We start from the raw sequence: 25,303 nt of genomic DNA, 5'->3' as shown, positions 1-25,303 counted from the left end.
GTTCTGTTAAGAACAGAATTTGGCTAGTACCTGATTTTCCAGGTCTAAAACCCAGCTTGTTAAGGAATAAGTTTCATCTCAATAGAGTCTGTCACACGATTTAAAATAAGTCTCTCATACATTTTGTAAGGATGACACAGGAGAGAGATTGGGCGATAGTTCTTCGGTGAATCGGTGCCTTTCCGGGTTTCAAGAGTGCCCCTATTCTTGCCTTCCTCCACATTTTGGGGATCTTACTTGTTTCACGACATTGATTGAAAAGTTGCAGGATCCAGTTCTTTGTGTCCGGTCCAAAGCATTTGATCTGCTCCATGCACATGTCATCCACTCCAGCTGGTTTGCTGATTTTCATATTCCTGAGACCCTTGTGGAATTCCTTCATTGGAAAGGATGTTATAAACCTGTTAGTTTCTGATTCTAAAGTCCTGTTAATTTTTACTTTCTGTTGTTTTGTATTGAACCACTTGATTAGGTGTTACCGCAGCAGCCTGTTTGGGACCATTTGGGTCTCTGTCAAGTTTTTTAATAAGATTCCAAGCTATTTTGCTGCTATGTGTCACATCCATGGGACCTTTTGGGTATCTGTCAAGTTTTTTTAATAAGATTCCGGGCTATTTTGCTGCTATGTGTCACATCCATCCTCTCCAGGGTCTCCATCCATCTATTTTGCATAGCTTCATTTAGCATTTTGATCAAAGTCGTACCACATGCTATTGTTTCTTGATTAAAGGGGTCCTTTAGGTATAGTTTCTCATACTTGGCTAGGATATGACTGGAGTCATGTGAAATGGCTGGGATGTACTCCTGTCGGCAACCTCGTGGTATATGTTATCTGGAGATTCTCTGTAGCATTCACACAAAAGCCTGATAGTTCTCTGGGGTTGGGGCGAGGTTTACTATGGCTTTATCCAGTTCCTCTGCAAAAATTTCCCAATTGGCCTTTTTAAAATTAAATCTTCTGTGAAACGGTACTGTAGTGGTCTTGACTACTGTATACACCTGTATCCCTACTGGTCTATGCTGTGTTCGAGGTATAGGTTGATGTACTACTTTAGTACAGCAATCTTTTATGTTTGAGCTGGTAATGCAGTTGTCGGGGTTATATCCATGTTTCCATATTTTACTTGTGAAGGAGGGGGGAATTTTTGGATCATGGAGGATACTGAGGTTTCTTGTTTCTATCCATTCCTCCAACAGGTGTCCATTCTCGTCTGTTTCACTATATTCCCAAGTGGTGCTGTGGCACTTCAAATCTCCTACAATGCATTAAGTGTTTTGGTTTGTGAAGTTTTTTGGCGGGGTGAAAGCAAATTTTTTTCCTGGAGATTTATACGTGGATGTTACTCTAAAGTTTCCAATTTCAGCTGTTAGTATTTGGATATCATTGGCTGTAGATTTTCCGACAGAAGTCACCGTCATCTCAGCTCTAACGAATATGGCACTGCCATGTTTAGGACATGGTGCTTCCACAGCTAGTTGCATTCCTTGTATTTCAGGTGTTTTTGTTTCTGTGGGTTTCTTGGATGCATAACACATTAGATTAGATTTACTTTCATTCCATTTATGAGTCTGGCAGAATTCTGGTAAGATGTCTTGATTGTTGTTTGTAATTCCCTCGACGTTTAGGCTTACAATTGTCAGGATTGGCTGTCATCATTATTGGTAATGTTTCCAGGAGATGTAGACATGCTACAGTCTAATGAAGTTGCTGTAGAATGCTCTCGTGGAGGCTCCTTCCTTGTCCTCCACTGTTCTAACAAAATGGGAAAGCACTTAACTTGAAGTTCTAAACTATCATAATAAGAAATAACAAAACGAGCTGTCCATTTACAGGAATAATACACTAAATATCATGTGTGGTTATGTTAGTAATGATATGTATCATGTATGAGAGCCATGATCTATTACATTACAACGCAGATAGCAATTTGCGAAATGTTTGCCGCAAGAAACTTGGGGGGGGGGGGGGGGGGGGACATTTGCTTGCCACTGGTGATGTCAGCATTAAATAAGGAGGGAGATGTTTGGAAGGACTCTGCCTCTAATGCCAGTGGATGATGCAGAAAAGGATAACGAACAGCAGTGGCAACTTTAGAGGCTGATGAATGTACTATACAACATGTCACCTGAAGTAGCAGCAGCTGTTGTAGTACCACCACCACCACCATACACACCGGAGGAAATTCGAGATGCAGTTCTGTCATTCAAGAGAGGCAAAGCTACCAGCGCAGGTAGGATCAATGGAGAGATATTGCAAGAAGTGCAGAATCAGCTAGTATGGCATGTGATAGCACTTTTCAGTGAGTGTTTGGTGCAAGGAGGAATGCCTGATAGATGGAAGACCAAAAAAGGTGAGGACTGAGGCCCTACTTTGGCAATATCATACCAACTGATGTGCTTTATGAATACTCTGGGAAAACTTCAAGAAAGGCTTCTTTGTGTGTGGCTATTAACCCATTGAGGACTGACTGTACTAAGTTGAAATCAGTATGGCTGTTGAAATGGAAGATCTATTGAAGATGCAAGTAATTGGATGGTAGAACCTTCACAAATGTGACAGCTGACTAAGTAATACTAGAGGTCCTGGGAGCTTTCAATCATTTTTGGTTGCTCTACCTTTTCATGTGCCTCAGGGGACTAGATTTCCAAGGCATCATTACTTGAACCTGCTATATTACTGTAAAAGTTGGAGTGTACATTGGACCACCTAGGCAGTAGTACAAAGAAACATTGCGAAGGGGTGGCCACATGGAGCCATCCATAGGCCTGCTTATGCAATTGAAGAAGTTAATGCAGTTGTGGCATACATGGATGACATACTAATAATTGTTTCAGGGGATTCCAAACGACACATGGAAGAGAAATGTAATGGACCTTTACCCTGGTGTGGAACTGGAATTGTGCAACAAGCTGCAAGTGCCAGTAAATAAAACAGTGTACATACTCATGAAGTGAAGTGTAGATTGTCTAGGACTTGGAACCCACCATCAGAGTATACAAAGCTTCAGTCAAGACAACATTGAGTCAGTATCTCAGTCGCGATATAGTGGGCTGACTTTAAAGACCACATAAAAGCAGTATCTGAACGAGCAACAAAAATTATGCACGGGATTGCTGGTATCGTCACAAATCAGTACAGAATGCCACTGGTGCACAGGATTGCTGGTATTGTCACAAATCAATCGTGTAGATCTTCTAAAGGTTAATTTCAGGGACTGCGTTCCAGAAGCCTGAGGAGGTAGAGACTATGGCCACTGGGGACCGAGCGAGGTGGTGCAGTGGTTAGCACACTGGACTTGTTATTCGGGAGGACGACAGTTCAAATCTGTGTCTGGCAATGCTGATTTAGGATCAGGCTTTTATGGAAGACATAATTGAGGACATACTTGGTTTAGTTCCCATTTAAGAAACAGAATGCAGAAAGTTAACTAGGCTTTTCGAGTAACTTAGAGGTCACTACGTTATCTGAGTAGGGACAAATTACAATGGGTGACCACAGGGTTTGATCAATGGCCCAGTGCTGTTCTTTATGGAATGATCAACTGTTTTATTTTAATCAAAAGGCAAAACTGATGATACATTTTTAGCAGAGAAACATCAGTAGAGAAAAGGGTAAATGATGTTTTTGTGAAAGTTAGTGATTGATTGGTTTTGCACAAATGGGCAAGCATTAAACTTGTGGTGAGGGTAGGGGGAAAGGGAGGAACAGCTCATCCAGTTTTGTACTGTCAGAAATGTTCCACCTCCTGTTAACCAAGTATACCAACAATAAACAGGGTAGAAAGCTCTAAGTCCTTATGTGTGCATGTTGATGTAAGTCTAAACTGAAAATACCATATAGAATATCTGTGAACTATGATCTCAGTTTATTCATTTTCTAGTCCTTATTAAAATTGCAGGTAATGTGCTCTGGGGATGATTCTTGTGATGACCACACTACAGTGATTCCGGCACCAAAAGTGTTGGGTGATTTATTTGAATCTGTTGCAGCAGCAATCTACCTTGACAGTGGCAAATGTTTGAAAACGGTATGGTCTGCATACTACAGAATTATGGAGAAAGAACTGGGTAAGTAGCATATGAATAAGTACTGACAATTTTCAAACCCTGTGATTTCACATGTTGTATATTGAATGTTATGATTTCTTTTCTTTTGCAGTAAAGTACTGTATGTGATGTGTAACATACCACACTTGTCTGCAATAATGAATGAAAATAACTGAGTTGCCATTATCTTCGAAGCAAAAGTGGAAAATATGAATGGAAGCAGCACACATGTATTTCAGAACTGAAAGGAATGTCCACTTATGAAATCCTGTTACTTTAACTATTCGTCAGTGAAAGAAATCCACAGATTTTGCTAACCAGGATAGTCTGTTAAATTATAATTTTGTGGCTGTGATATTTGTATATATTTTTTTTACAAAGGTCATTTGGAAAGTAAGCAAAGATGAAGGTGTTTTTTTTTGGGGGGGGGGGGGGGGGCATAGTGCATCCTCTTACAGCTAACATTAACAGTATTTTATGTAAAAGTGTTTTATTAGTAATTTTTATGAAAATTGCACCAAAAGTCGAAGTGGTGTGAAAAATGTCTGCTCGTTTTAATCACTATATCTTTTCCGCATGTCTTTCAGTCATTTTGAACTTTCTTATATGTAGTGGCAGTTTCAGTTCTGTCAGTGCCTGTCACTGTTAGTAGACAGTTCACCAACTGCAAATGGTTTTTATTCTTGGCTTAGCCAGCAGTTTTTCTGTAGCTTGTTACCAAAATGGTGGCAGCCCGGCAGTGTCATTATAGTACTTAAATAGAGCTAACTTTCTGGATGACTTGTCATATGTTTGTATTTTATAGAATCTGTTGTTTGCTGCTGCTTTGTTTTGTAATGTAATGAAGAATATATTTTATATTTAATGTTTTAAAACATAATAAAAAGCACAATATAACAAAAAATGAGTTGTCAATTTAAGGGATTTGTTGTTACTACTTCCTTTCTGCTAACAATCAGAATAAAATCTTTGCTACTGGAGGGGCTGTGCCAGCTTCTAAATTGGCTGCATAATTAGTTTAAAAATACAATTATTCTAGGCCTATGTTTGACAAATACAATTATTCTATGCAGATGTCCAACAACAAAATACTTTTTCAGATAAGTAGAATGATGTATTAGTTGTAACTTATTTTTTAATCACATTCTGCTAATCTTTCAGTTAGTTCATTGAGGCAGTATTAAATTTCAAAAATATTCAAATGTGTAAGAAATCTTATGGGAGTTAACTGCTAAGGTCATTAGTTGCTAACCTTACACACTACTTAACCTAAATTATCCTAAGGACAAATACACACACACACACACACACACACACACACACACACACACACACGCGCGCGCGCACACACGCCCAAGGGAGGACTCAAACCTCCGCCAGGACCAGCCGCACAGTCCATGACTGCAGCGCCTTCGACCGCTCGGCTAATCCCAAGTGGCTTTTAAATTTATTTGGCATGCCATATGTCTGTATAATGCATAAGATGATGTGAATATTTTATTGGCAGCAGTGGTAGTGGAAAGAACAAAGAAAACTGAGTCACAAAAAAGTGGCCATTCCTACATTTTGGCTGCATCTTCGGCTTCTTGCACACTGATGGTATACTCCCATGGCAAAGTCATGTTCTGAATTTAACAAGCAGTTCCCATTAGCGATTCAGTACACCGTGGCAGTTTAGCTACACAATGCATTGTGTACCTGCCCCTCCCAGTTGTTGGTTGCCACATTTCAGTCTCTGTTGATCAGTTTATGTTCTTTTGTGACATGTTTACTTTTGGTTTGGAACTATTCAGTCTTGTAATACAGGATGAACACGAAAGAATTTTACACTTTCAAAAATTCATGCAAATGAAACAGTGCAACTTATTTGCTTCAAATCTTAACGAGTTAATAGAGTATCTTCGGAAGTTTGTTGGATTTTATAGGCACCATTCTTTTGTTGCAAGCTTCTGTCACCAGAGGTTTCTAGTGCAGAATCTGGAAACTACACGACAAAATGAAGCCAGTAACTTCTGTTCAACGAGCACCCCACACGTACTTTCATCAGCAGAGTATCCATTTGCACTTGACACAAACATTTTGAGGACAAGGATTCCCTCTGTGGAAGCAAAAAGTCCTGGTTTGTCTCCTGTGTCATAACAAAATGTTGATTGTGGTTGAGCAGCTTTCCAGCAAAGCCCGCAGAAAAAACAGGTTGACCAAGCCCCATTTCTGCATTGAACATGATGGAGATTTTCCAAAGGTTTGTGTGTGCTGTGTACTGTCAAGAGAGAAGATTTATACCCCCTTCTGTTTCATAGAGAAAACTGTCACAGGAATTTATTACCTTGACATGCTTTTTTTGTGGCCTCTGTCTTGAGTTGCAAGGACACACTAACTACTTCATCCTATAACAAGGTGTACCTACGCACTCCCACTTGACTATGCAGGAACACCTAAACATACATCTGCTTGATAATGGCTTGGCTGTGCAGGTGGTGGTGATGTATAGTGCATAAGGCCACCATGATTACCATTCTTAACCTCTTGTGATATTTTAATGTGATTATGCAAAAGACGAAGTGTTTGCCCCATCCCTGCCCAATATTTACCTCAGCTAATGCGCAAATTGCAGCTGTGATAGTCTTATTACCACCAACACGTTGTCACAAGAATTGGGAAAAGAATGAAAATTGTCTTGCATTTGCCTTGTGACCCGAGAAGCACTTATAATGCTCCCTCTTTATGTTGCTCACTCTTCTGTATTGGTCAGTAAGGTCTTGCGGAAGCCACCATGACCACAGCTTACAATATCAATAGTTTTCTGTGACAGTTGTGTAAGTAGCGGCACATTCAAAGTGGGGAAATTAGTTGGCCAGAACCCCAGTCATCTCTCGCAGTTTTTGGTCAGCTTCTTAGACGATTTCTTGATCTATATGCTGACTGTTACGCCGCCCTTCATAGTGCACATTTGTACAGCCACTTTTAAAGTGTAGAAACCATCTGCAAATATTTCCTTCATTCATTACTGTACCGATATAAACTAGCCATAACTCATGTTCTTTATGAGGAGGAAAAAACGATTACAGCACACACTTTGCAAAAAAAAACTGCGAAGAGATGAGAGAGCCACTGTTGCTTACGTTCACCCACAGTCAGATGACTGTGAATCCAAACAGTGACATCTGTGGCTTTGTGAGTTACCAAAACATGATACTGCATTCATCCAACTTCCTGAGCTGCCAACATTTAATTATAAGCAAATGGACTTTACCTTTTCAATATGCCACGTTTCCAATATGCCAAAGCTGCTCAAGACCCCGAACGAGGTGGCACAGTGATTAGCACACTGGACTAGCATTCAGGAGGATGACAGTTCAATCCCACGTCCAGCCATCCTGATTTAGGTTTTCCATGATTTCCGTAAATTGCTTCAGACAAATTCTGGGATGGTTCCTTTGAAAGGGCACAGTCAACTTCCTTCTCCACCCTTCCCTAATCTGATGGGACTGATGACTTCACTGTTTGGTCGCCTCCCCCAAAACAACCAACCAACCAGCTGCTCAATACAATATTTACTAACCTGATGTCCATAATCAGAAAATCGAAATGGAACTATTACAAAGTCTCAGTCGTGGGTAAAGCAGGTGGTAGACTTTGGTTTATTGGTAGAATACTGGGGAAGTGTAATCATTGTTTGGCACTTCTCCATTCCACATTAGTACAGTATTAATTTGTATCTGTTCAATTTCAGTCATTTTTGTGTGAGATGTTCTGATAAGCACAGCACAAGACTACATATGATCTTTCATATTCTTCTAGGTATGTTATAAGTACACTCATGCTCATAAATTAAGGATAGTTGCAGAATGTGGTGCCACACAATGTGGCACTACACAGAACTGGCACTAATAGCATAGGCACATAGGTAACACACAGGACACAGATCTGCAAGTCCACGGTATTGGTGATAAGTTGAGAAAACTGTCCCGAAACACATGTGCTACAAAACACCAATGTTTCCTGCGCATTTACCCCAACATCAATATGGGATATGATCACCATGCTTGCACATGTACACAGGCCGCACAACAGGTTGGCATACTCTGGATCAGGTGGTCGAGCAGCTGCTGGGATATAGCCTCCCATTCTTGCACCAGTGCCTGTCGGAGCTCTTGAAGTGTCATAAGGGTTTGAATACGTGCAGTGATATGTTGACTGAGAGCATCCCAGATGTGCTCACTGGGGGTTAGGTCTGGAGAACAGGCAGGCCACTCCATTCTCCTGATATCTTCTGTTTCAAGGTACTTCTCCACGATGGCAGCTCAGTGGGGCCGTGCGTTATCATCCATCAGGAGGAAGGTGGGACCCACTGCACCCCTGAAAAGGCAGACATACTGGTGCAAAATGACGTCCTGATACACCTGACCTGTTACAGTTCCTCTGTCAAAGACATGCAGGGGTGTATGTGCACCAATCATAATCCCACCCCGCACGATCAAACCACGACCTTCATACAGGTCCCTTTCAAGGACATTAAGGGGTTGGTATCTGGTTCCTGGTTCACGCCAGATTAAAACCCGGCAAGAATCTGTTCAGACTATACCTGCACTCGTCCGTGAACATAACCTGGGACCACTGTTCCAATGACCATGTACTGCGTTCTTGACACCAGGCTTTATGGGCTCTCCTGTGACCAGGGGTCAGTACAGTGCACCTTGCAGGTCTCCAGACGAATGAACCATGCCTGTTCAGTCATCTGCAGACTGTGTGTCTGGAGACAACTGTTCCAGTGGCTGCGTAAGGTCCCAAGTAAGGCTACCTGCAGTACTCCATAATGGTGAGATATCGGTCTTCTTGTGGTGTTGTACACTGTGGATGTCCCGTACTGTAGCGCCTGGACACATTTCCTGTCTGCTGGAATAGTTGCCATAATCTTGAGCTCACACGTTGTGGCGCATGTAGGGCCCGTGCTAAGACCTGCTATGTTTGACCAGCCTCCAGTCGCCCTAGTATTCTACCCCTCATAACGTCATCAATATGTGTTCTTTGAGCCATTTTCAACACACAGTCACCATTAGCACATCTGAAAACGTCTGCACACGTACTCGCTGCACCGTACTCTGACATGAACCAACACACCTCTGCGTATGTGGACTGCTGCCAGTGCCACCATATGATGACCACAGGTCAAATGCACCGCATGGTCATACCCCGAGGTGATTTAAACCTGCAAACCTCCCATCAGAGCGTTGTTTCACCATGTATCAGCATTATCCTTAATTTATGAGCATGAGTGTACATCGTTTTCATTAATGCCGATTCTCATGTTGTGGTGAAAGATATTAAATGTGAATTCTTTTAAAATAAATTGCTTTTTTGAAGCTGTGTGTTGTTTTGCTCATAGCTGTTTCCACTGTGGCTATAATTTGAAGCTCATTTTTTTGGACAAATTTGCCTTTAAAAATGGCTATTGGGAATGCAATGGATGGTATGAATTTTGCTTTGATCAGGTTGGATGTTTCTGGTAATCAGCCCTACAAGTAGCCTCTTATCAGAAGCATTTGACTGAAATGTGCCAATATTGTTGTGAGCATATTCCAGTGCTTAACTTAAAATCTGCAGCTTGTGACATGTAGGTGGCGTAAATCAGTGTGATGGAATATAAATATAGAATGCAGGCTTTCCCATTCAGTATTTGCGTTACTGTTGATATTTGATTGATGGGCATAAAGCTATAGTCCAAGGCATAATACTTTTCTTCCGCTGCTGGACACATCATAAGAGACTTTCACAAGCTGCGACATGGTCATGAATCATACAGTGACTTGTATATAGAATAAATTTCCTTTACTTCATGTCTATGGTCACAATTTTGTTTTTTTATCAGACTACAGGTTTCGATCTATAATGACAATCTTCAGATCTGCAGCAAAATATGGGAAAAACACAAATACCGGGTGATCAAAAAGTCATGATAAATTTGAAAACTTAATAAACCACGGAATAATGTAGATAGAGAAGTAAAAATTGACACACATGCTTGGAATGACATGGGGTTTTATTAGAACAAGTTCACAAAATGTCTGACAGATGGCGCTGGACAGCAAAACGTCAGTGACTGCGCATGACAATCATGTATAAAAGGAGCTGTAATGAGAGAGAGAGAATCAGATGCTCCAGCAGTCGCAGCATGTTGACGTTACCTGAAAAGGTGCTTTTAGTGAAGCTGTATTATCAGAATGGGGAATGTGCTAGTTCAGCATTACAATCCTATCACCATAGGAAGGTGATTTGAACGGATAAAGGTCCGTTGACAAATACAGCTGTGGCGAGAATGATTTCGAAGTTCGAAGCCACAGGTTGTTTAGACGATAAGACCCTGTAGTGGCCGACCGAGCACCAGGCATAATGCTGCTGAGACAGTTCAGGAAGAAATGGAGACTGTAGCGGGTTCGTCTATGCACGGGTAAGTCGGCACTCGTGCAGTCGCACGTCGCACCGGCATTCCATACACTACTGTTTGGTTGGCACTTAGGCGTACCCTCCAATACTATCCATACGAAATCCATTGGCATCATGAACTGTTACCTGGCGATTTAGTGAAGCGGAGGGCATTTGCGGTGTGGGTGTTTCAAAAGATGGCGGAAGATGATGATTGGTTGAGTAACATCTTGTGGACCGACAAAGCTCATTTCACGCTCCGAGGATCTGTCAACGCACACAACTGCAGAATTTGGGCTACCGAAAATCCTAGAACTGTCGTGGAAACTCCATTGCACGACGAGGAAGTCATGGTATGGCTTGGATTTACCACATCTACCATTATCAGGCCTTTTTTCTTCAAGGAAATGCATGATTATGGTTTTGTAACTGCTACCGTGATGGGTGAGAGGTACGCCAATATGTTACAGAATCGCATCATCCCCACCTGCTGGAACGTACGATGTTTATGCAGGATGGTGCTCTACCCCATATTGCTAGATGCGTGAAAGATCTCTTGCGCGCATCGTTTGGTGATGATCGTGTGCTCAGCTGCCACTTTCGTCATGCTTGGCCTCCCAGGTCCCCAGACCTCAGTCCGTGTGATTATTGGCTTTGGGGTTATCTGAAGTCACAAGCATATCGTGATCGACCAACATCTCTAGGGATGCTGAAAGACAACATCCGACGCCAATGCCTCACCATAACTCCGGACATGCTTTGAAGTGCTGTTCACAACATTATTCCTCGACTACAGCTATTGTTGAGGAATGATGGTGGACATATTGAGCATTTCCTGTAAAGAACATCATCTTTGCTTCGTCTTACTTTGTTATGATAATTATTGCTATTCTGATCAGATGAAGTGCCATCAGTGAGACATTTTTTGAACTTTTGCATTTTTTTTATTTTATTTTTTATTTTTTTTATTTTTATTTTTATTTTATTTTATTTTATTTTTGTTCTAATAAAACCCCATGTCATACCAAGCATGTGTGTCAATTTGTACCTCTCTATCTACATTATTCTGTGATTTATTCAGTTGTCAAATTTGTACTGACTTTTTGATCACCCGGTACACTAGCAGACTGTCTACAGCTTAAAACTATTAAATAGACCATAATGAAAAGTATTGCTGACATACATGTGCATTTGTGCACTTTAAATATGAAGAGACATACCTGTTTTATTAAAACATGTCTTAATGTTCTGGAGCCATAGTGGCATTGTCAAATGCTAACACAAAATCAATGCCACCATCATCAAATATTTATAAACAATAGTTTATACAAGAGTCATCTTGTCAGCAGCACTATGTTAAAAAAAAAAGTCCTGTTGTACGGTAGCCACAAAATGTGACAAGTTCACCAGATGTCACTACTGTAGGCATACACATATTTTTCAATGATTAATTGTATGACGTAAAATAAAGGGGGATACAATCCGTAAAGCCTATAATATGTTAGGATATATAGTCTAGATGATTAATGGAAAATCTCATATAAAGATGTGAAACAAATACTAACAAAGAGGTCCCTCACAAGGCCTCACAATGGCTTCCATAGACCTACTCACTCCACCTGAGCCACGTATCCATACCTTCTACCTATTACCCAAAATCCACAAAGAGACCCATCCTGGGTGTCCAATTGTGGCAGGCTTCAAGGCCCCAACGAAACGTATCTCAGCTCTGGTAGACCAACACCTCCAACCTATCGCCCGCAGACTCTCATCCTACATCAAAGACACAAACCACTTCCTAGAATGCCTCAAATCCATTCCCACTCCCCTCCCACCTGAAACCTTTCTTGTCCCCATAGATGCTACATCCCTTTACACAAACATTTCACATACCCATGGTCTCTCTGGCCTTGAACACTACCTCTCCCAACACCCACCCAAAGATCTTCCAAAAACCTTGCCCTTATCACACTTACCAACTTCATCCTCACCCATAATTACTTCACTTTTGAAGGCCAGACCTACATACAAATCAGGGGAACGGCCATGGGAACCAGGATGGCTCCATCGTATGCCAACCTCTTCATGGGCTGCATGGAGGAGGCTTTCCTGAAGACCCAACAGCTGCTTCCCCTGGCTTGGTATTGGTTTATAGATGACATCTTTGTGGTCTGGACTTATGGTGAAGAAACACTCCTTAATTTCCTCCATAACCTCAACTCCTTTTCGAGTCTGAATTTCACCTGGTCCTTCTCCAAAACCCAAGCCACTTTCCTGGATGTTGACCTTCATCTTGTTGAAGCTCACATCCGCACCTCTGTCCACATCAAACCCACAAACAAACAACAGTACCTTCACTTGATAGCTGCCATCCATTCCACATCAAACGCTCCCTTCCCTACAACCTAGGTATTTGTGGCAAACGTATCTGCTCCAGTGACGAATCCCTCAACAATTACACCAATAACCTGACCAGTGCTTTCCTCTCCCGCAACTATCCTGCAGACCTTGTCCACAAACAGATCTCCCGAGCAATACATTCCTCCCCGTCCAACAACAATGTTCCTACCCCCAGACCACACAGAAGCATCCCCCTTGTCACCCAATATTATGCTGGCCTGGAATACATCAACAAATTATTCCACCAGGGATATGACTTTCTCAAGTCAAGCCTTGAAATGAGAGCATCCCTTGACAATATTCTCCCCACACCACCCAGAGTTGCCTTTCGTAGCCCCCGTAACGTCCGTAACATCCTTGTCAAACCTTACAATATTCCCAGACCACCTTCTCTACCCAGCGGTTCCTACCCCTGTAACCGACCCCACTGCAAAACCTGCCCCATGCATCCCCCCACAACCACCTACTCCAGCCCCGCTACTGGTAAAACATACACAATTCAAGGCAGGGCCACATGTGAAACAACACGTCATTTATCAGCGACATGCCTGCACTGCACAGCCTTTTACATCGGTATGACGACAACTAAACTGGCTGAGCGCATGAACGGGCACAGACGAACTGTCCGCCTAGGAGATGTCCAACACCCAGTAGCAGAGCATGCCGTCCAGCATAATTCTAGGGACCTAGGAACCTACTACAACGTAGATGCCATTTGGCTTCTCCCACCCAACACCAGTCCCTCAGAACTGCGGAGATGGGAACTTGCACTCCAACACATCCGTTCATCCCGCCATCCCCCTGGACTGAACCTACGTTAACTAATCTCACTCCCATTTACTCTTCAGTCGTTTTCTTTTTCCCTCTCCTCTTTAGCCATTCACACATCTTTTCATCCTACATAGTTGTGTTTATCTTTATACTATATACCTCTTTACTTCTGTATGCATCCTCTTTGGTTTGAAGCTGGCACAGTACTTAACAGTAGAATATCTTTGGCTTCCCTCTGACAACCATGCCTCCATCCTTGCTACCCTCCCTGTTTACCTTTCCCTGTTGCTTCATAACCTGGGTTGTGAGTAACTGAATCCACTTTCCCTTCTTCCCTTTTTTCCCTTCTCTCCTCCCTGATGAAGGAACAAAGTTCCGAAAGCTAGGAATGTAAATTTTCTGTAGTGCTTTGTGTTATCTATCGGCTGTACTGAGTTGAGGTAAGTACTGGCCAGCCCCTCTTATCTCTCTGTTGATATATAGTATAGGTCAGAATTAGGCATGAATTTCTGATGTCACATAGCCACATGAATTTAAATTTATCAAGAGTAGAAAGGAACAACATCGGTCTGTGCACAACAGTGCATAGTACCAGTATGTTCTAATGCGGCACACGAAAATACAATTTTTCAGGGGGTCGTATCTCTGGGTCTATTTATTGGAGTTAAGGGGTCTCATGGCCCTTCTTTGCCCGTGGCTATGGGCACCCTGGGGGGAACCTTAGTGGCTTATAAAAGCACCATTTGTTCATATGGGGTTCCTCAGAAAACCCAAAAAAACATGAATTTTGGGTATGAAAAGTACTAGTCGTCGGGATGGCCACTTGTATAATTTCTATTCATTGCTGATCCTCAAAATTTTTGCCATGTGTTCTTGAAGGGATATTCTTGGGGAATTTCGAAACTTTTTTGATATCATTATCCATTACTGAGCTCCAGTGATTCAAAGTTACTTTACTTACGCTGGTAATATTCGGTCTGGGGCATAAATGTCATTTTAACTGACATAGTGAACACATGGCAAGAATTATGAGGCCATCAAACTATGTTTTAGTTAGATTTTTTCACCACTAAAACTTTATAATGGGAGTGTGTGTATAATTGGCACCATACAAATATGCCCTGGGTGGTACTGCAGTGACAAAAATGAGTTAAAAAGGGTATAACACGCCCAGAAAGAATTTAAAATGACTGTTAAAAGTTATATGACTGCAAGTTCAGTAAAATTAGAATAACATTTTTACTCTTTTTAAGATACAAATCATAAGCCATGCATTTTTAGTGAATTGCAATTGATGAGCAAAGTATCCAGAAAAAAAAATGTAAAGGAAACAATTTTGTGTTAACTTTATATTATGCATACTTATTTGTTGGTTATATGTGTCAAAGTATATAAATAAAATCTCAAATTTTTACTAACCTATAAAATTCTCTTTATATAAGCAGCACTCCCTGCTCCTGTTGGAGCACAAAAAAGGCGAATCTGTTCCTCTTTAAAACATTTTGACAGAGAAGTGCCTCAATCCTCATTCCATCTCCCTCACCAAAACTGTTGGTATGCAAATATATTCACACTTTTTTGTGTTGTAAGATAGTAGGAGATGGAAGCCAAAGAGAGAGAAGATATTGGTGGCTGTGAAAGAGAGACAGAGAGAGAGAGAGAGAGAGAGAGAGAGAGAGAGAGAGATGAAGGGAGACAGAAGCAGTGAAGAGACAGTGGGAATGAAAAATACAGTGTCTTTTATTTTGGGGGGGGGGGGGGGGGGCAGCATGGTCTGAATCCCCAGACCAGCAAACTTTAATACACAGGTATAGTTGAGGGTGCATTTTCGGCCAAAATTTTAAACAAGTGAGTATGGGGGGGGGGGGGGGGGGGAGTTGGTGGGCCCTGAGAATTTTTGAGCTGCCAGGGTATGATGGAGGTTGTGGCAGTGAGAAAGAAAGACAAAAGGATACAGTGTAAGTGAGAGAGGCAATTGTGGCAGAGGGATGTACTGTGAATCAAGCGGAGACAATAGGGGAGAGAGAGGCAGTAAGAGGGAGATGCTGAAGGCTTAACAACAAAGAGAGACTAGATAAAAGGATTTAGAATGTCCTGCATGAAAAGAGTGTGGATATGTTCATGCACCAGAATGTTTGATGAGCAAAGCAGAATGAGGATTGAGACATCTTGTTCTCCTCCTGGAAGAAAGGAAGGAGTGCTAGTTGTGCAAGTTTCGCAGGAGAGCATCTGTGAAGTTTGGAGGGTATGAGACTAGGTACTGCTGGAATTAATGCTGTGAGGATGGGGCGTGAGTCGTGCTTGGGTAGCTCAGTTGATAGAGCACTTGCCCGCGAAAGGCAAAGGTCCCGAGTTCGAGTCTCGGTCCGGTACGCAGTTTTAATCTGCCAGGAAGTTTCAAAATAATAGATACTAATAGCTAAGTGTTATTACATCAGCCCCTTCACCATCATCATCAAAACCACCACCACCACCACTACCACCACCAGCAGCAGCAGCAGCAGCAGCTTCATTATCAGCAAGGGCACTGTATAAAGCACTTTGATCAACAATGGAATGGTCTGTTGTGGAGTTAAGAGAGCTGTCATCACCTGCTCCCAAAAACTGCCTTAAATTGTATAATGGCATGCATCTATCATCCTCACAATTACCTAATGAGTTTATAGATATGGACATGTTATTGACGACAATTGTTTTCAATGCTCCTTGAACTGAAAGCAAGTTGGGTTGGTGTTTGCAACACCATGCTGCCTCACACAACAAAGTACTTTCTCCGGTGGGTCTTGATTGAAAGCCCTCATGCTTAAAAAACTAAAGCCATTTTTTAAAATCTATTCCAAACGAACATCAGCGATCTTATTGTAGTCTGCCACCCACTTATGAAACTGAACATTTTTGTTGTATCTCTCCCTGTGCCTTGCTCCAACCCTTTCCAATCTTCCATTTCTTTTAACAGATCATACCACATTTGATTTGTGGGGACTCTGCAGAGAGGGCACATTTACAAGATTTGCCATCTTGTGGATAGTAATAGGAGCTGTTCAGTGAATCAAATAAGCAATCCATCTTTTCAACAATTTCTGCAGTATATATTGCCTCAGCAGGTAAGATATAAAATGCCCCATAAGTTACAATAACAGCAGCAACTGTATGAGTAAGATGGGATGCAGCTACCTTAACTTTCATTTTAGTAAAAGAATCATTAAATTCAAAATGATTCCTTGTGACAAAGCAAGCCGAGATAATTTTAATTCCCCTCTTATTTTCCCATCTGCCTCCTTAAATTTGTTTTGTTACTTTTAACTATTTACCATTAGCATATGTGAATATAATCTGCATTTTCACATAAGAGAAAGGTTGACCCTCAGTTTTAAAGAGTATAACACCAGATCTAATTTTGTGCTTAGTTTTATGTATGAAATTGATTTTCTAATTTATTTCGACTATTACTAGTTAGTATCTTTCATTACACAGATAAATCAGTAACTGTCTCATAACTTAAATTCTACTGTTGATGTATAAACATATATAAATTCAGTACTAATCATAAAAATTTGGAAGACGAAATGCTAATAATCTTAAAAGTCTTTATTTGGCTCTATTTGAAAACATGTTTGCAAAGCCAGCTCTTAATAAATTCCAAAGTAATTAACAGTTTTGTCAAAAATATTGTTTACATAACTATATATGTTAATTTCATGATTTAAACAAATAATTCTGCCTAACTCTTGTAGTAGAAGAAACTGTTAAATACACGCAATTTTTCGATGTATTCAGTTAATTTGATAAGTTTTAATTGTAATTTCTGTAAATCAAACTTCAAACAATGTGTAGTTTCAGCACCCATCATTGTGATGACATATAAGGGCCTGGTTTTTGGTCACGGGACAGTCAGTCCACAGCCAAGTTTCTGTGTTGCTTAGAACGACAACAGTCCATCAGTTTAACAGTGAAATAAGTGTTACATCAATAGGCCATGTGTTAAAACACTGACAGTGTCTGCTCTATATGTACCTTTTTATTCTTCAAGAACTGTGAACTTTGTGGTGAGGCTTTTACAATTGTAGCAGTATGTGGAGGTTCGCCAGTGAACCATTAATGAGGCTTATGGAAAGTTAAACAATAGTGCACTGGCCATATTAAATGTGTATATTGGGGGGGGGGTTCAAAATTGAAATTAAAAGACTGTGAAACGCAACTGTGCATCTTTCTGCTACAATATTTACCGTAGTCAGTGTCCAAATTACAAACTCCACTTTTCGGCCAGTGTAGCAACGCAGTACATCAACATTGAGGACAACAACCAAAGAAAAAAAAGCAGGTGGTACCGCTACATGTGACGCCCTAGCGGGTGAGGAATATTGAACGTAGCCACAACAAAGAAGGACTCGTGAACTTTGAAAAGTGAAATCAACAGTGGTTTACAGTGAAGAGGTAATATAGCCAATTAGCGAGCGGGCAAAAGCTGTTTTGTGTTGAGTGATACATAACTAGTGACTTTAACAAACAAGACAGTATGACTGAGAAAAAAGCTGTAGAGGTTAAGTTGTTAAATGAACAGAAAGACCTAAGTGAGACTGGTTCTATAGACTATTATAAATCAGACATGAATGTAACTTTGAAGGTTGAGGACGGAAGTCCTATTGCAAAGAGCAAAGCGGATTAAAACATTATTGAAGTGGATAAGGTCGTTAAGGTTAAGGAGGAAGAATCTAGTAGCGAAAGTCAACAAGGGAAAAAACGTACGGCAGATGGAAATTTGGAAGCGATGTTAAGGAAAATTATGAGTAATATGGAAAGTAATATGAATAGGATGGAAAGTAGTTTGAGTAGTATGGAAAGTAATATGGAAGTAGACATTAGTGGTATTAGAACTGATATGGTAGACTTAAAGGATGAACTGAAGAAAGAAATTGAAATGGAGATTAAAGAAGTCAGCTCTAATCTTTCAGAATGAAATAGGAAGGTTGAAGCTGTAGGTAAACATTGTGATGAAAAGATAAAGAAAGTAGAGCAGAATACTAATGAGAAATTAACATTAATGAGTAGTAAATGTGTAGAAGAGAGAAAGAAGCTTTGTGATGACTATAGTAGGAAGGTAGAGGCTTCTGAAAAAACAGTGTAAAGATGAATTCAAGGCTTCCGAGAAATTTTGTGATGAAAGTAGAGCCAAACTTGAGAAACAAATCGATCACGTTAGAAATGATTCAGAAACTGAGGTAGAAACCAAGTGTGCAGTAATGGTAGAGGAAAAATTGGAAAAAGTAAATGAAATTGTAGATTCAAAATTGACTGAAATAGGGACAAAAGTGGAAGAGGTACTGAATCTAGAGCGTGGCGTAAGTGAAAGTGTCTCTGAGTCTGACTGTAGTCGTAATGAAACCACTCATGACACTTTCTTTCACTAATAGCATTCTTACCATACCTACTTGAGAGCATTTGATGAGACTCGGCTACCGTTTTCTTCATATTGAAACAAAACAGTAACACCTCCCGCAAATGATGAGAATTAGGCTCATAACTGACATTTTCATTCAAGAACAAACTTTATGGTGCAGACCAAAATCGACTAATGTTTGATTGAGGTTATGTTGACCGAGGTCCAAATTCTCTCTCCAACTTTCATGTAATCTTGTGCAGTAGCATACTTTAGTATAGAAATATGTTACAAAAGTTTTCTTCAGTGTTATCTGTGTGTGTGTGTGTGTGTGTGTGTGTGTGTGTGTCTATATATAATGTTGTTATTAGCTATAAGTAATGGAATCATAAGAGGATGGAAGAAGATAAATTGGTACAATAGTTAAAGAATTTCTGTCAAAGGGGTAAGGTAAACTGATAATGAAAGGTGTCAGCGTATGTGGAGGATAATTAACATCTGAAGTAATCAGCTCATGTGTGAAATTGGTATAATTTGGTGCAGCAACAAAGGAAATATAAACCATCTCAAATACTTGATCTTAATATTAATTGTGGTATAATACAAGTGTTTGTGTTCATTGCAGTCAGTATATTGAGATAACTATCTATAGGAGTGTGTCACGGTAAAGCTGTTTCTAACATTAAGGAATTACAACCTTAAACATATTTGCCTGGAGTAATGTGTGTGAAAAGAATAAGTAAGGTTCGTATGTATATCACCCTTCAGGCTAGAATCTTAAGCAATTTGATGGAATGCAGTGGAATAATAGTTTGTCTAAGTGACGATTTTGTCTGATCGGAATGAGAGTTAAGTTTGCTGTAGCATAAGGATCTGTTACTGTGGAGTGTTTTTCACTAGAGTCAATTTTGCATTAGACAAGCAGAGCAGGTGTTTAATTATTAGATAATGAAACATTAATGCAATAAGAAAATAATGAATAATAATAGGGTCTTAATGGTTAGGGAGCCTGTCTCTGCAATAGAGATAGTTTTTGAGAATGCACTCCACTGGCTAACAAGGTAAGAAATGTAAGTGAAATAATGGAGCTGACTGACATGATTAATGGATAGATAACTGCATACACACAAATGTAGTGTAACTGTATTGACAATTTAATTGTGAACTAGGCAACATTAGGTACTGTTTATATTGTGCAATTCATGACACTGCAGCTGGGCATGAGAGCTTAACAGAAAGAGCAATACTTACAAGTCATATAATTCTGCATTATTGGACCTATGGTTATCTGAAAACTTCTAGTTGTGTTCTGAGTAATTATGAACTTGAGATGGAAATACTGGAACAAAGAACAGTGAGTTTGCTGATTAACTGATAACTGTGGTGCTAGACTGGTGTGAATAATTCTGACAGGTGAACTATTTGGTAACATTTTGTGAGGATTTAATTTTCTGGTTGGATGAGAATAGTTCTCAGAGTTGAATAGAGAAGTGGGGCAATGATTTGGTACAACTTCCATCTCCTTAATTTTGATTTGAATAGTAATTAAGTTACATGATGGTGACACTATTCTTTCTTCATAACATAATAATTAGTAAATCTATGCTACTGCACATCTTGAGTGTTTGCTATTTTGCAAATGGAAAAGAAACAAAAGTCTTTTAAGTTTAACCAGTTTCAGACAGTTATGACTTTGAGTAATGTTTTGGCAGTGTAATGTGCACTTGATTTTAAAATTTTTCATAGTTACCACCTTTCGTACTATAGTCAAATTTAGTGCCAATCATTGCAATGTTATGAGAACTTTGTATTTATTTATGATGTAATGACTATCATTTGTCATTAGCGTTAAATATATTTTTTCTTAGGCTTAAGTTAGAAGTAACAGTAAGTGTACGAAAGTACAGTATTTTGTCCCATTTTCTCATGAACTGTGGCAGAGGAGAACCACCTCCAAGAGAACCAATTGCAGTGCATTTCGTTGCTAACTGTCACTTGGACCTGTTGAAGACATGGACAGCTGGGTGAGAAGGAGTGTTAAAGCTCATTGAAAAAGTGAAAGAGCTTGTGAAAAATACTAAACATTGAGCAAGTGAAATTTTCTGTCTACTGTAACCCATGAAGATTTATTATTTGAAGCAAGACAGGACTTGTATCAAATGATATGTATCTTTAAATGTAATTTTCGCTTACCCAAAAAGGACATCGCTTATGATGAAGATGCCTAATTTTCTGTTAAAAGTATAACACGTGGATTTTTTGTCACATTCTACAATACACTGTGTGTAATTATTTTGTATGGGGATTTTTGTATGGCCATTTCATGTAAGGAATGTGAAAAACACATTTCCTGCAGTTTTTGAGAAGATTTCTTATGTAATATTTTTGTGTGTGTAGATTTTAAACCCAATTTCTGGGGTCACTGAATAGCCCATTTAGCTATTTTCAATATCTGTCTGGTCAATCTAATGAGAGGATGGTGTGACGAAGCAAGCTAGGATACTTTTAACTCCCCTCTTGTTTTTCCATCTGCCTCCTTAAATTTGTTTTGTTACTTTTAACTATTTACCATTAGCATAAGTGAATATAATCTGCATTTTCATATAACGGAAAGGTTGATCCTCAGTTTTAATGAGTATAACACCAGAATGAAATCATAATTAAATGGACACCCTACCTGCAGACAGGCGTTGATATACTTCATTGGGGACATGTTGAAAATGTGTGCCCCGACCGGGACTCAAACCCGGGATCTCCTGCTTTCATGGCAGATGCTCTATCCATCTGAGCCACCGAGGGCACATTTTCAACATGTCCCCAATGAAGTATATCAACGCCTGTCTGCAGCTAGGGTGTCCATTTAATTGTGATTTCATTCTAGCGAAGCTGCATGGTCATCAACGGTAACTGTTTTTTCGGGAACAAAGACTACCTTCATATATAGTTATAACACCAGATCTAATTTTGTACTTAGTTTTATGTATGAAATTGATTTTCTAATTTATTTCGACTATTAATAGCTATTATCTTTCATTATAGGGAGAAATCAGTAACTGTCTCATAACTTAAATTCTACTGTTGATGTATAAACATATATAAATTCAGTCCTAATCATAAACATTTGGAAGACGAAATGCTAATAATCTTAAAGTATTTATTTGGCTCTATTTGAAACATGTTAGCAAAGCCAGCCCTTAATTAATTCCAAAGTAATTAACAGTTTTGTCAAAAATATTGTTTGCGTAACTATATATGTTAATTTCATGATTTAAACAAATAATTCGGCCTAACTCTTGTAGTAGAAGAAACTGTTAAATACATGCAATTTTTCAATGTATTCAGTTAATTTAATGAGATAAGTTTTAATTGTAATTTCTGTAAATAGAACTTCAAACAATGTGTAATTTCTGCACCTATTATTGTGATGATGTATAAGGGCCCAGTTTTTGGTCAGTCAGTCAGTCCATGGCCAAGTTTCAGACGAGTAATCTGTGTTGCTTAGAATGACAAGAATGCATCAATTTAACAGTGAAATAGGTGTTACACCAATAGGCCGTGTGTTAAAACACTGACAGTGTTTGCTCCACATGTACATTTTTATTCTTCAAGAACTGTGAACTGTGTGTGTTAAAACACTGACAGCGTTTGCTCCACATGTACATTTTTATTCTTCAAGAACTGTGAACTTTGTGGTTAGACTTTTACTGCTCGTAGATGTTCAACAGTTAACTATTGTAGTAGTATGTGGAGGTTCACCTGTGCAGTATTAATGAGGCTTATGGAAAGTTAAACAATAGTACGCTGGCCATATTAAATGTGTATATGGGGGGAGGGGGGGTGAAAAGTGAAAGTAAAAGACTGTGAAATGCAACTGTGCATCTGTCTGTTACATTATTTACCGTAGTCAGTGTCCAAATTACAAACCCCACTTTTCAGCCAGTGTAGCAACACAGTATGTCGACACTGAGGACAACAACTGAAGAAATAAAAGCACGTGGTCTTCTGCTGCTCCAGAAGAAAAGCCCTCTGAATAAATTCAAAACTGGCCTCTTTTTTAAGCCCAAACTGTATTTTATTTCCTAGCAGAGCATTTCTAGTATTCTTTAATAGATGTGGGACATCATAAATTACTGCAATAGCTTCATCACTGACTAAAATATGAAATGGACTGGAGTCAGTTGGTTTCTCACAGCAGTGTTGCTTCAGTGCTCTCTGTTTGGTTGCATTCTGGTCACAAACTACCTTTAGCACTATTTCTTGCAATTGCTTTATGATATAGGTAATAAGACTTTTTAAAGTGATACTTGAAACTGAGTTATGAGTGAAGTAATAAGCAACAACCTGCTTCCAGCTTTTATGTATGCCTCTAACCATGAAAACTGATGCATGGTTTGCTTGTACATTTGACCCTCCCTAAATCTTGAAACCGTAAAATTTTTTTGTTTGCTTGCATCATAGTACAACCCTTTCTCCAAAGACATTTCATTTCATCAAACAACAAAGCACAATATTTACCACTGTTGTTCATTGCGTCAACTTCTGCTTTTATTACATTCGTCAAAGAAGTATTCAATCTTGGTTGAAACGGTATAGAAGAAAACAGATTTCAGATGCCCCACAGAAGGAACATAAAAATGAACTGACAAATATTTGTATAGGCGGGGACTTCGTTTGTATAAGGATAAAGCAAATACTTTGTGTCAGGTGTCCATCGCCTTGCATTTCCTGACTGATGAGCATTTAATTTCCTAGATGTTTATGAAATATTTGGTAACAGAATTTAAATTAGTTTCTATGAAAGAGAAAGTATTGCTGTCATATAAATCTTCTAGTGTTTTTAGTTCTGATTTTTCATGATGTAGCTTTGCTTTCAGTTTTGATACTCTTGTAACAGTATTCTTATGAATCTTGTACATTTTTGATTTTCTTGGAGTTAAATCTGCTTTTGAAATGTGTATACCTAAAACCCCACTTTCCTCATGTCACAAAATTTTTCGAATAAGAATGTGCACTCAGCATCTGCAGATACATTTTGAGGGGAGATAAAAAGTTTAAGAGAGGCATCACTCACTCAATGACTTACTCTGCTCAGCACAACTAGTGCTACGGAATTCATTAACACCAGTTTCAATTCTGGTATTGACACCTGTAGAATAAAAAATATTCCACGGCACCACTAGTGCTTGGTAGGCCTAATTCACTATTGACACCAGTTTCACCTGATCCCCTTCTGGTACTAACAGCTGCATGCGAACTACTTGCCACAGCACAACTAAAGCTTCGTAGTTCATTAACACCAGTTTCACTTCTGGTATTAGCAGCTGTATAATGATCACTTGCCATAGCACCACTCGTGCTTGGTAGGCCTAATTCACTGTTAACAACAGTTTCACCCGATTCACTACTGATATCACAAGGAACACCTGCCACTTGTTTTGGAAACACACCCCAATTTAGCTTATGCCTAGTTTTATTCATAAAATCTTCTTAAAAAAAAAAAATATCTTCACAAACAAAATAAGTAGCACAGTTCACATCAGGTGACAGTTTACAAACACTTTTCCACTTCAGAAGCAACGCTCGAGGTTGTTTTGGAAACCTGTAGAAATGCTTGTTGCTAACTTTCTCCATTGAAACTACGTAATATCCAGATGAACAGCTGGGGAATTTAAAGGGGTATTTCAGTGTCAATTTGTTGTGTTGAATATTCTGAAAAAACATAAAATTCTTCTTAAATAAAACCACTAGTGACATATCAAAGTTATTTTAATAAACAAACGGAAACCACACAGCTTAATTCACGGTAGAAGTGAATACATTTCATTTATAGGCTATGAGATTATTTACTGAAAATTACAGGTCTTACCTTAGGATTAATTGTAGACATTTTTCAGCAGGCAATCTCTTCTATTCCACAGTGAACTTTATGAAATTTAAAGTAAAAAATCTGTTTATAATGAAGAGCAGTAATATGTAAATATAAAACAAATTCAATACAATAGTATATCAACAACTGCCATTGGACAGATCTCATGGTCAATTCCAGCTTCGTTTGACCCCTAATGCCTCTAGTGGTCTGGAAGGAACTACGTGGCTTGTTGTTGCCTCTTCTCCCATATAGCTTTCACCCCCATGATGGTGCTCTGACAGCCAGTGTGAATTGTCCTGTACTGGAATATTTTTGTAAACGTAATTTTTTTGTTTCAATACCCAATATGTTAAGGTTCCTTGTCATATGTGGCTCAGATTTAGGAGCAATAATGTGGAATAGATTTCTTCTGCATT

General features: G+C 39.4%; 1 protein-coding gene and 1 non-coding gene across 7 annotated transcripts in view; one reads left to right on the top strand and one right to left on the bottom strand.

The window, feature by feature from the left end:
* LOC126481228 (endoribonuclease Dicer-like) overlaps nt 1-4,945 on the top strand; it is a 446,265-nt gene extending 441,320 nt beyond the window's left edge. For all 6 annotated transcript variants that reach the window (XM_050104838.1, XM_050104837.1, XM_050104839.1 and 3 more), the window contains 2 exons: nt 3,900-4,068; nt 4,160-4,945. In XM_050104838.1, coding sequence (XP_049960795.1) covers nt 3,900-4,068; nt 4,160-4,176 — 186 coding nt within the window. In that variant the 3' untranslated portion in view covers nt 4,177-4,945. The remainder of the gene's footprint in view (nt 1-3,899; nt 4,069-4,159) is intronic.
* Nucleotides 4,946-21,743: 16,798 nt separating this feature from the next.
* Nucleotides 21,744-21,818, bottom strand: Trnas-uga (transfer RNA serine (anticodon UGA)). Its single transcript has one exon. It is a non-coding gene; the product is annotated as a tRNA-Ser (tRNA).
* Nucleotides 21,819-25,303: the final 3,485 nt, after the last annotated feature.

The sequence above is a fragment of the Schistocerca serialis genome, chromosome 5, assembly GCF_023864345.2.
Source record: "Schistocerca serialis cubense isolate TAMUIC-IGC-003099 chromosome 5, iqSchSeri2.2, whole genome shotgun sequence".
Taxonomy (NCBI): Eukaryota; Metazoa; Arthropoda; class Insecta; order Orthoptera; family Acrididae; genus Schistocerca; species Schistocerca serialis.
The sequence above is the reverse complement of the archived record's forward strand: the minus strand, read 5'-3'. Positions and strand labels throughout refer to the sequence as shown.